Source organism: Centroberyx affinis, unplaced genomic scaffold, assembly GCF_046629955.1.
Source record: "Centroberyx affinis isolate AG114_WGS23_722 - 3 ecotype Tasmania unplaced genomic scaffold, CSIRO-AGI_Caff_v1 ptg000499l_1, whole genome shotgun sequence".
In the NCBI taxonomy this organism is placed as follows: Eukaryota; Metazoa; Chordata; class Actinopteri; order Beryciformes; family Berycidae; genus Centroberyx; species Centroberyx affinis.
In genome coordinates, this window is record NW_027279152.1 from 7,501 (window position 1) to 19,001 (window position 11,501).

Sequence of the window (11,501 nt, forward strand, 5' to 3'; positions counted from 1 at the left end):
GACTGCTGCTTCTTTGGCAGAAAAAGTGTTTACGTTAGCACTGTCTGCTGGCTAATGCTAACGCTAGGTGACTTTGACTACTCACAACTGATTAAAACTGATTTAACTTAGTACTGAAATCTAGTTACAACTTCCAGCTGAACCTCGTTGGTTTGATGGTGAATATAATGAAGCAGCTGACTGTCAGCATTAGCTAACGCTGCTGTTAGCTGCTCCTACTCCACCTTCATGGATCTTCCATCAGTCCAGCTGCTGTAGGTTTTCATTCGGATCTTCTTGGGTATTTTAGAGTATATTTTACATTTTCTGTCCAAAGAGTTAAGTCTGGCATTGTTTACATCTGCTTCACAGTCTTCTGCCTTGTGTTTCCCATGACTATGACTTAAATCAAATATGGCCGCCGTGCTTCCTGTTTCAGTAAATCCAGACTGAACTGTCCCAGGTCAGAGGGATGAGGAAGATCAACTCACTGCGACTTTGTAGGCCGCTTCGAGGTAGAAGATGAGGTTCTGGATTATGTCAACCTCATCTCTGGTGTAGATGATATGGAGACCTGGAGGAGGAGAGAGGAGGAGAGGAGGAGGAGGAGAGGAGAGGAGAGGAGAGGAGAGGAGAGGAGAGGAGAGGAGAGGAGAGGAGAAGAGGAGATGAGACAAGGAGAGAGGAGAGGAGAGGAGATGTGAGGAGAGGAGAGGAGAGGAGAGGAGAGGAGAGGAGAGGAGACAAGGAGAGAGGAGAGGAGAGGAGATGTGAGGAGAGGAGAGGAGAGGAGATGAGGAGATGAGACAAGGAGAGAGGAGAAGAGAGGAGAGGAGGAGAGGATATGAGAGTAGGTGAGAGGAGAGAAGAGGAGAGGAGAGGAGAGGAGAAGAGAAGAGAAGAGGAGAGGAGAGGAGAAGAGAGGAGAGGAGAGGAGAGGAGAGGAGAGGAGAGGAGATGAGGAGAGGAGAGGAGAGGAGAGGAGATGAAGAGAAGAGGAGAGGAGAGGAGAGGAGATGAGGAGAGGAGACAAGGAGAGAGGAGAGGAGAGGAGGAGAGGTGAGGAGAGGAGAGGAGGAGGAGAGGAGAGGAGAGGAGGAGAGGAGAGTCTAACCTGAGGCGGTCATCTGGGCGAGGAAGAGGAGGAAGAGTGAGGTGGCGTCGACCTGCAGGTGGCCCCACTCTGCGTCTCCCACCACCGTCCTGCAGGTCTGGGAGCAGAACTTAGCGTGGAGGCAGTCTCCCACACTCTTACTGTACTTAAACTTCTCTATCTTTTCTGCCTGGGAGGAGGAAGAGGAGGAGGGCGAGGGAGAAGAAGAGGAGGAGGAGGAGGGAGAGGGAGAGGAAGAGCAGGAGGAGGAGGAGGAGGAGGAGGAGGAGGAGGAGGGAGAGGACAAGGATGATGAAGGCATGGAGACAGTCTCTAAACAGTCTCCAATTCTAGAAAAACTCTTTCAGTCAGTACATCGCTCTATAGGCCAACCTGTATCATCCTGTATCATCCTGTATCATCCTGTATCAACCTGTATCATCCTGTATCAACCTGTATCATCCTGTATCATCCTGTATCATCCTGCATCAACCTGCATCAACCTGTATCAACCTGTATCATCCTGTATCATCCTGTATCAACCTGTATCAACCTGTATCATCCTGTATCAACCTGCATCAACCTGCATCAACCTGTATCATCCTGTATCATCCTGCATCAACCTGCATCAACCTGTATCATCCTGTATCATCCTGTATCATCCTGCATCAACCTGTATCAACCTGTATCATCCTGTATCATCCTGTATCATCCTGTATCAACCTGCATCAACCTGTATCAACCTGTATCAACCTGTATCATCCTGTATCATCCTGCATCAACCTGCATCAACCTGTATCAACCTGTATCATCCTGTATCATCCTGTATCATCCTGTATCATCCTGCATCAACCTGTATCAACCTGTATCAACCTGTATCATCCTGTATCATCCTGTATCATCCTGTATCATCCTGCATCAACCTGTATCAACCTGTATCAACCTGTATCATCCTGTATCATCCTGCATCAACCTGTATCATCCTGTATCATCCTGCATCAACCTGCATCAACCTGCATCAACCTGCATCAACCTGTATCAACCTGTATCATCCTGTATCATCCTGTATCATCCTGTATCATCCTGTATCACCTCAAACAATCTTGAGCATCACTGCTGCTCCTGATTATAAAAAATAAAAATAAAAAAGCTCTTGCTACACAGAACTAAACTCCTGTGCCCAGTTGCACAAAAACTAAGTTTTATACCTGCAGCTCTCTCTAAGCACAAAACCCACTGATCTCCTGGGATAGATCTGCAGATAAGAAAAGATCCTTAAGTCATCATTATATTATTGTGGTAACACTTTACAATAAGGGTCACTAAGTTAAGGGTTAATTAATGCTTAATAAGCATTAACTAACCCTTAACTAACAGTTAACTAATCTGGTAATCATTTACTAATGGTGTTCATGTTAACTAAGGTATTAATTTATACATTATTTAATAATCACCTTTATAAACTATTAAATAATGTATAAATTAATACCTTAGTTAACATGAACACCATTAGTAAATTACATATTAGTTAAGTGTTAATTAAGGGTTAACCCTTATTAAGCATTAATTAACCCTTATTGTAAAGTGTTACCATTGTTGCTGATGGCTTTTCCTTTTCCTTTCCTTAGATGTTAAGGCATTTGTGCCATTTTAATATTGCTATTATTTTCAAATTAATTAATATCACAGATGAATAAAATGATGTTCTATGTGTCCAGAAAGCCAAATATGCTTCCAGTTTGGCGACATTGAAATTCACCAAGCTAACAACGTGTTCAATGCATTTTCCCATTAGCTAGCTTGCAGCCGGTCTGTTTCTCATACACAAAACTGATATACTAGTTATTGTTTTACAATATTACAACCTCAGTAATTGTCATTAAAAGTATTCTGTAAAAGCATACCTGCCGGATCATACACTGCAACAATCCTCTCATCAACTTCACCACACTCTGGGGAGAGAGAGAGAGAAAGAAAGAGAGAGAGAGAGAAGGGGGGGGGAGAAGAGGAAGAGAGATCATTATTACCACCAACCACAGCAGGGAGAGAGAGAGAGCAGTGCCATGACATTCAGGCCTCGATCTGCCGAAACCTGACACTAAGACTTCTGGCCCCTGGCATTTAGACACACACACACACACACACACACACACACACACACACACACACACACACACAGGAGTGCTGTGAGTTGACAGAATCCACTGCTGTAGTTGTCTCCATAACTCACATTCGTTTAACATTAGTGGACGCTAAAGTATGCCAATGCTTACATGATTGTTATCAGAAAACAAATCTCCTTTAATATCCTTAACATTAACCCTTACCTAACCACCTGAAACCCTTAACATGGGAGTGTCTTGAACCTCCAATGGGGGGAATTTTTGTTCCAAAAAATCATACTTATTGCTCCATAGTGTAACCCTTAACATTAACCTTAAACCAACAGCTGAGACTCCTAACCTTCACACAGAAATGCATTAAGTGAGGTTTCCTGCCCCAAACAGACCATAATATGTCTGTGGGGTTGACAGGGTTGTTGATCACTTGGCCAGCTGCTGAGATTTCAGGCTTTCAAAACTCAGGCATGTATTCTTGAAATTCTACAATGAGGTTTTAACAGGTTTCTAGAGCCAGTCTGGATAAATAACCAAACGGTGTAGCAGAGTTCAGTAAGGTGTAGTTCAGTACAGTGTAGTTCAGTACGGTCTAGTTCAGTACAGTCTAGTTCAGTACTGTGTAGTTCAGTACGGTCTAGTTCAGTACGGTCTAGTTCAGTACGGTTTAGGTCAGTACGGTCTAGTTCAGTACAGTCTAGTTCTAGTTCAGTACAGTCTAGTTCAGTACAGTCTAGTTCTAGTTCAGTACAGTCTAGTTCAGTACAGTCTAGTTCTAGTTCAGTACAGTCTAGTTCAGTATAGTCTAGTTCAGTACAGTCTAGTTCTAGTTCAGTACAGTCTAGTTCAGTACAGTCTAGTTCTAGTTCAGTACAGTCTAGTTCAGTATAGTCTAGTTCAGTACGGTGTAGTTCAGTATGGTGTAGTTCAGTACGGTGTAGATCAGTACAGTGTAGATCAGTACGGTCTAGTTCAATACAGTGTAGTTCAGTACAGTGTAGTTCAGTCCAGTGTAGTTTAGTACGGTCTAGTTCAGTACGGTCTAGTTCAGTACAGTCTAGTTCAGTACAGTCTAGTTCAGTACGGTCTAGTTCAGTACAGTCTAGTTCAGTACAGTCTATTTCTAGTTCAGTACAGTCTAGTTCAGTACAGTCTAGTTCTAGTTCAGTACAGTCTAGTTCAGTACAGTCTATTTCTAGTTCAGTACGGTCTAGTTCAGTACAGTCTAGTTCTAGTTCAGTACGGTCTAGTTCAGTACAGTCTAGTTCAGTACGGTCTAGTTCAGTACAGTCTAGTTCAGTATGGTCTAGTTCTAGTTCAGTACAGTCTTGTTCAGTACAGTCTAGTTCTAGTTCAGTACAGTCTAGTTCAGTATAGTCTAGTTCAGTACGGTCTAGTTCAGTACAGTCTAGTTCAGTACAGTCTAGTTCAGTATGGTCTAGTTCTAGTTCAGTACAGTCTAGTTCAGTACGGTCTAGTTCTAGTTCAGTACAGTCTAGTTCAGTACGGTCTAGTTCAGTACAGTCTAGTTCAGTACTGTGTAGTTCAGTACGGTCTAGTTCAGTACGGTCTAGTTCAGTACGGTTTAGGTCAGTACGGTCTAGTTCAGTACAGTCTAGTTCTAGTTCAGTACAGTCTAGTTCAGTACAGTCTAGTTCTAGTTCAGTACAGTCTAGTTCAGTACAGTCTAGTTCTAGTTCAGTACAGTCTAGTTCAGTATAGTCTAGTTCAGTACAGTCTAGTTCTAGTTCAGTACAGTCTAGTTCAGTACAGTCTAGTTCTAGTTCAGTACAGTCTAGTTCAGTATAGTCTAGTTCAGTACGGTGTAGTTCAGTATGGTGTAGTTCAGTACGGTGTAGATCAGTACAGTGTAGATCAGTACGGTCTAGTTCAATACAGTGTAGTTCAGTACAGTGTAGTTCAGTCCAGTGTAGTTTAGTACGGTCTAGTTCAGTACGGTCTAGTTCAGTACAGTCTAGTTCAGTACAGTCTAGTTCAGTACGGTCTAGTTCAGTACAGTCTAGTTCAGTACAGTCTATTTCTAGTTCAGTACAGTCTAGTTCAGTACAGTCTAGTTCTAGTTCAGTACAGTCTAGTTCAGTACAGTCTATTTCTAGTTCAGTACGGTCTAGTTCAGTACAGTCTAGTTCTAGTTCAGTACGGTCTAGTTCAGTACAGTCTAGTTCAGTACGGTCTAGTTCAGTACAGTCTAGTTCAGTATGGTCTAGTTCTAGTTCAGTACAGTCTTGTTCAGTACAGTCTAGTTCTAGTTCAGTACAGTCTAGTTCAGTATAGTCTAGTTCAGTACGGTCTAGTTCAGTACAGTCTAGTTCAGTACAGTCTAGTTCAGTATGGTCTAGTTCTAGTTCAGTACAGTCTAGTTCAGTACGGTCTAGTTCTAGTTCAGTACAGTCTAGTTCAGTATAGTCTAGTTCAGTACGGTCTAGTTCAGTACAGTCTAGTTCAGTACGGTCTAGTTCTAGTTCAGTACAGTCTAGTTCAGTATAGCCTAGTTCAGTACGGTCTAGTTCAGTACAGTCTAGTTCAGTATGGTCTAGTTCAGTACGGTGGAGTAGAGTTCAGTACGGTGTAGTTCAGTCTGGTGTAGCAGAGTTCAGTACGGTGTAGTCCAGTACGGTGTAGCAGAGTTCAGTACGGTGTAGTCCAGTACGGTGTAGTTCAGTCTGGTGTAGCAGAGTTCAGTACGGTGTAGTCCAGTACGGTGTAGTTCAGTCTGGTGTAGCAGAGTTCAGTACGGTGTAGTTCAGTCTGGTATAGCAGAGTTCAGTACGGTGTAGTCCAGTACGGTGTAGCAGAGTTCAGTACGGTGTAGTCCAGTACGGTGCAGTTCAGTACAGTCTAGTTCAGTATGGTCTAGTTCAGTACGGTGTAGCAGAGTTCAGTACGGTGTAGTCCAGTACGGTGTAGCAGAGTTCAGTATGGTGTAGTCCAGTACGGTGTAGCAGAGTTCAGTATGGTGTAGTCCAGTACGGTGTAGTTCAGTACAGTCTAGTTCAGTACAGTCTAGTTCAGTATGGTCTAGTTCAGTACGGTGTAGCAGAGTTCAGTATGGTGTAGCAGAGTTCAGTACGGTGTAGTCCAGTACGGTGTAGCAGAGTTCAGTACGGTGTAGTCCAGAATGGTGTAGCAGAGTTCAGTACGGTGTAGTCCAGTACGGTGTAGCAGAGTTCAGTACGGTGTAGTCCAGAATGGTGTAGTTCAGTACAGTGTAGTTCAGTCTGGTGTAGTTCAGTCCGGTGTAGTTCAGTCCGGTGTAGTTCAGTCCGGTGTAGTTCAGTCCGGTGTAGTTCAGTACGGTGTAGTCCAGTATGGTGTAGTTCAGTCCGGTGTAGTTCAGTCCGGTGTAGTTCAGTCCGGTGTAGTTCAGTATGGTGTAGTTCAGTCTGGTGTAGTTCAGTCCGGTGTAGTTTAGTCCGGTGTAGTTCAGTAAGGTGTAGTTCAGTCCGGTGTAGCAGAGTTCAGTCCGGTGTAGTTCAGTCTGGTGTAGTTCAATCTGGTGTAGTTCAGTCCGGTGTAGTTCAGTCCGGTGTAGTTCAGTAAGGTGTAGTTCAGTACGGTGTAGTTCAGTCCGGTGTAGTTCAGTAAGGTGTAGTTCAGTCCGGTGTAGTTCAGTCCGGTGTAGCAGAGTTCAGTCTGGTGTAGTTCAGTAAGGTGTAGTTCAGTCCGGTGTAGTTCAGTCCGGTGTAGTTCAGTAAGGTGTAGTTCAGTACGGTGTAGTTCAGTCCGGTGTAGTTCAGTAAGGTGTAGTTCAGTCCGGTGTAGTTCAGTCTGGTGTAGCAGAGTTCAGTCTGGTGTAGTTCAGTCTGGTGTAGCAGAGTTCAGTCTGGTGTAGTTCAGTCTGGTGTAGCAGAGTTCAGTCTGGTGTAGTTCAGTCTGGTGTAGTTCAGTCTGCTGTAGCAGAGTTCAGTCTGGTGTAGTTCAGTCTGGTGTAGTTCAGTCTGCTGTAGCAGAGTTCAGTCTGGTGTAGTTCAGTCCGGTGTAGTTCAGTCCGGTGTAGCAGAGTTCAGTCTGGTGTAGTTCAGTCCGGTGTAGTTCAGTCCGGTGTAGCAGAGTTCAGTCTGGTGTAGTTCAGTCCGGTGTAGCAGAGTTCAGTCCGGTGTAGTTCAGTCTGGGGTAGTTCAGTCTGGTGTAGTTCAATCCGGTGTAGTTCAGTCCGGTGTAGCAGAGTTCAGTCTGGTGTAGTTCAGTCCGGTGTAGTTCAGTCCAATGTAGTTCAGTCCGGTGTAGCAGAGTTCAGTCCGGTGTAGTTCAGTCCGGTGTAGCAGAGTTCAGTATGGTGTAGTTCAGTAAGGTGTAGTTCAGTCCGGTGTAGTTCAGTATGATCTAGTTCAGTCCGGTGTAGCAGAGTTCGTACCTGTTCCAGTTCAAAGGCCTTGGCCTTGTCCTCGTCGCGGTCTGCGTTCTTGCGGTAGGCCAGGCTGAGGCCCCACACCGACAGGACGCCGTACACGTTGTCCCTCACCCAGGCGTGGCCCTGATCCTCCGAGGCCGGCAGCAGGCCTGTGACCGGGTCCTGCAGGGGGCGGGGCCACAGAGAACCGGCTTCAGTTGGGTTCATTAATATGCACATATTAATCAATCCACAGGATGTGATGTAACTCTCCCTGGTGATTAAACCACTGATGTAGGAACCTGGCTTTGATGTTAAAGGGTTTGTTAATGTTCCTGTTGGTTGAGCCATGCTGATGAAAGCTTTTTAAATTACTGCACACTCCTCTCTGCTCTTTCTCACTTCAAGAGCCTCCAGATACTTTTCCCATTGTTCTGTGAGCAAAACTCAGCCAGTGTTTTCCCTGTTGTCTGGTACGATTATATGTTACATTATCTTCAGTTCCTTCTACTGTTGAATCTTTATCTTATACCTTATATCTTATTCTCTGATGCTGCAATGGCCCAGTTTCCACACAGTGATCTCTACTTCATCAAATTTAATCTACTGCACATGTGATGCTCTGCTTATGAATCAGTCATGTGACCGGCTTGTTCCTCTTTGGAAACAGTGATGCAGGCCAAGTAGCTGCAGCACACCTTGTACGATTTTGCACAATAAAAATTTGTGTCTTCACAAGATCATCGTCTTTGGTTTGAGTCTCTTACATATCATCACCTTTTGGATACTGTTCGTGGCTAGGCTAATGTAGGGTTACAATAGTTCAGGATTCACTAGGGAGTCATTCCTATGTTCCCAGGGTCCTATGTTCCCCAGTTCTACATATGTGGTCTCCCAGGGTCCTATGTTCCCAGGGTCCTATGTTCCCCAGTTCTACATATGTGGTCTCCCAGGGTCCTATGTTCCCAGGGTCCTATGTTTCCCAGCTCAATATAGCACATAATGGGAACCTGAAAAAGATGTTCCCCAGCTCTGTCTTCGCTTAATATGGTTAGTTAGGGTTTAGGGTTAGGGATAGGACCCTGGGAACATATGACCCTGGGAGACCACATATGTAGAACTGGGGAACATAGGACCCTGGGAACATATGACCCTGGGAGACCACATATGTAGAACTGGGGAACATAGGACCCTGGGAACATAGGACCCTGGGAGACCACATATGTAGAACTGGGGAACATAGGACCCTGGGAACATAGGACCCTGAGAGACCACATATGTAGAACTGGGGAACATAGGACCCTGGGAGACCACATATGTAGAACTGGGGAACATAGGACCCTGGGAGACCACATATGTAGAACTGGGGAACATAGGACCCTGGGAACATAGGACCCTGGGAGACCACATATGTAGAACTGGGGAACATAGGACCCTGGGAACATAGGACCCTGGGAGACCACATATGTAGAACTGGGGAACATAGGACCCTGGGAGACCACATATGTAGAACTGGGGAACATAGGACCCTGGGAATATAGGACCCTGGGAGACCACATATGTAGAACTGGGGAACATAGGACCCTGGGAACATAGCACCCTGGGAGACCACATATGTAGAACTGGGGAACATAGGACCCTGGGAACATAGGACCCTGGGAGACCACATATGTAGAACTGGGGAACATAGGACCCTGGGAACATAGGACCCTGGGAGACCACATATGTAGAACTGGGGAACATAGGACCCTGGGAACATAGGACCCTGGGAGACCACATATGTAGAACTGGGGAACATAGGACCCTGGGAGACCACATATGTAGAACTGGGGAACATAGGACCCTGGGAGACCACATATGTAGAACTGGGGAACATAGGACCCTGGGAACATAGGACCCTGGGAGACCACATATGTAGAACTGGGGAACATAGGACCCTGGGAACATAGGACCCTGGGAGACCACATATGTAGAACTGGGGAACATAGGACCCTGGGAGACCACATATGTAGAACTGGGGAACATAGGACCCTGGGAATATAGGACCCTGGGAGACCACATATGTAGAACTGGGGAACATAGGACCCTGGGAACATAGCACCCTGGGAGACCACATATGTAGAACTGGGGAACATAGGACCCTGGGAACATAGGACCCTGGGAGACCACATATGTAGAACTGGGGAACATAGGACCCTGGGAACATAGGACCCTGGGAGACCACATATGTAGAACTGGGGAACATAGGACCCTGGGAACATAGGACCCTGGGAGACCACATATGTAGAACTGGGGAACATAGGACCCTGGGAATATAGGACCCTGGGAGACCACATATGTAGAACTGGGGAACATAGGACCCTGGGAACATAGGACCCTGGGAGACCACATATGTAGAACTGGGGAACATAGGACCCTGGGAACGTAGGACCCTTTGTCATGTTCCCATTATGTGCCATATAAATCTGGGGAACACAGGACCCTGGGAACACAGATACGCTCCCTTGGCTAGTTTAGAGCTACAAAAGGCAGAAATGCAGACATGCTAACCTTACAGCCTAATGACATCACACTTCTCTCTGTTGGGAAGGCGGAGTGTGGGTGTGTCTCCTCACCTGGTGCTGCAGGATGGTCTTCTGCACCATGCGGGCGTAGCTGTCCAGTTTAACTCCTGAGTTGCTGCGACTCCTCATCCTGATCGGTCTGTCCACCTGTCTCTCTGTCACTGCTGTGTTAATAACTGTTCAGACTTCTGTCTCTCTGTCTCTCTGTCTGTCTCTCTGTGATGTGTTAAGATCTGTTCTGATCTGATCTCTCTCTCTCTCTGCTGTGCTAGCCATCCCAGCCTCGCTCTACCTCTCGCTCTCTCGTCTATTTGAGCCCCCTGCAGCGTCCATGTGAGCTGCAGGGAAATGTCACAGGTCCAGACAGCGTATCTGTTACAGGCTGCTGCATTAAAAACTGGAAATAGGACTCTTGGTGGTCGGGATGGCGGCCACCTAACGCTGAAGTCACATGACCCTCCCAATCATCCCTGTTTGGCATTAAAACATGTTGTTGTTGCTCATAGTTGATTTTAGATGATCCTGTTTTGATGCCTATCTTTACATGTGGTTAATAATAATATATTAATGAAGCGATCTGTTTATGAATCTTAAAACATGTTGTTGAAACATTTGTGTATGCAATCCCTAGATAATAAGAATGAGAATAAAACTCATCATTATCCACCTTTATTTAAACAGGGAAAAGCTCTTGTGTGTGTTTACCTGGTTACCCCAAAGACAAGAATTACAAGATAAGACAAACAGTAGAACAGTTCATTATAGTGAAAGCAATCACACACATTCTGCAAGTTTGTTCTGACAGCTGAAACAAAAAAAATACTGCGGGTAACACTTTACAATAAGGGTACATTAATTAAGGGTTAGTTAATGCTTAATAAGCATTAACTAACCCTTAATTAACAGTTAACTAATGTGTCTGGTAATAATTTTCTAATGGTGTTCATGTTAACTAAGGTATTAATTTATACATTATTTAATAGTTTATAAAGATGACTATTAGATAATGTATAAATTAATACCTTAGTTAACATGAACACCATTTGTAAATGATTACCAGACACATTAGTTAACTGTTAATTAACTAACTCTTAATTAATGTACCCTTATTGTAAAGTGTTACCAAATATCTTTTATTAAATATCATCACCTCTGATATGATGGAGGTTCCTCCTGACCACACATACAGAAAATCTGACATGACATTGGATTTTCTTTGCACATGATGCATATATGTATAATAAAGAGACATAAAGAGTAGAAAGAAAGAAAAGAAAAAAAAGGAAGGAAAGGACGTTAGATTACAAAGGGATAAAGAGAAGAGAGAAAAAAGACAGAATAAAATGGAGGGGAGGTTTTAGGTGTGAGGAGTGTGTGTGTGTGTGTGTGTGTGTGTG

General features: G+C 44.6%; 1 protein-coding gene across 1 annotated transcript in view; it reads right to left on the reverse strand.

The window, feature by feature from the left end:
* Positions 1-10,233, reverse strand: part of LOC139642597 (phosphorylase b kinase regulatory subunit alpha, skeletal muscle isoform-like) — a gene marked incomplete at its 3' end in the record, with an annotated part of 17,617 nt that extends 7,384 nt beyond the window's left edge. Inside the window, exons 1-5 of the mRNA XM_071517506.1 lie at positions 10,156-10,233; positions 7,565-7,723; positions 2,977-3,024; positions 1,094-1,262; positions 471-553 (exon numbers count right to left, since the gene is read on the reverse strand). Of these exons, the coding sequence (XP_071373607.1) occupies positions 471-553; positions 1,094-1,262; positions 2,977-3,024; positions 7,565-7,723; positions 10,156-10,233 (537 nt within the window). The remainder of the gene's footprint in view (positions 1-470; positions 554-1,093; positions 1,263-2,976; positions 3,025-7,564; positions 7,724-10,155) is intronic.
* Positions 10,234-11,501: the final 1,268 nt, after the last annotated feature.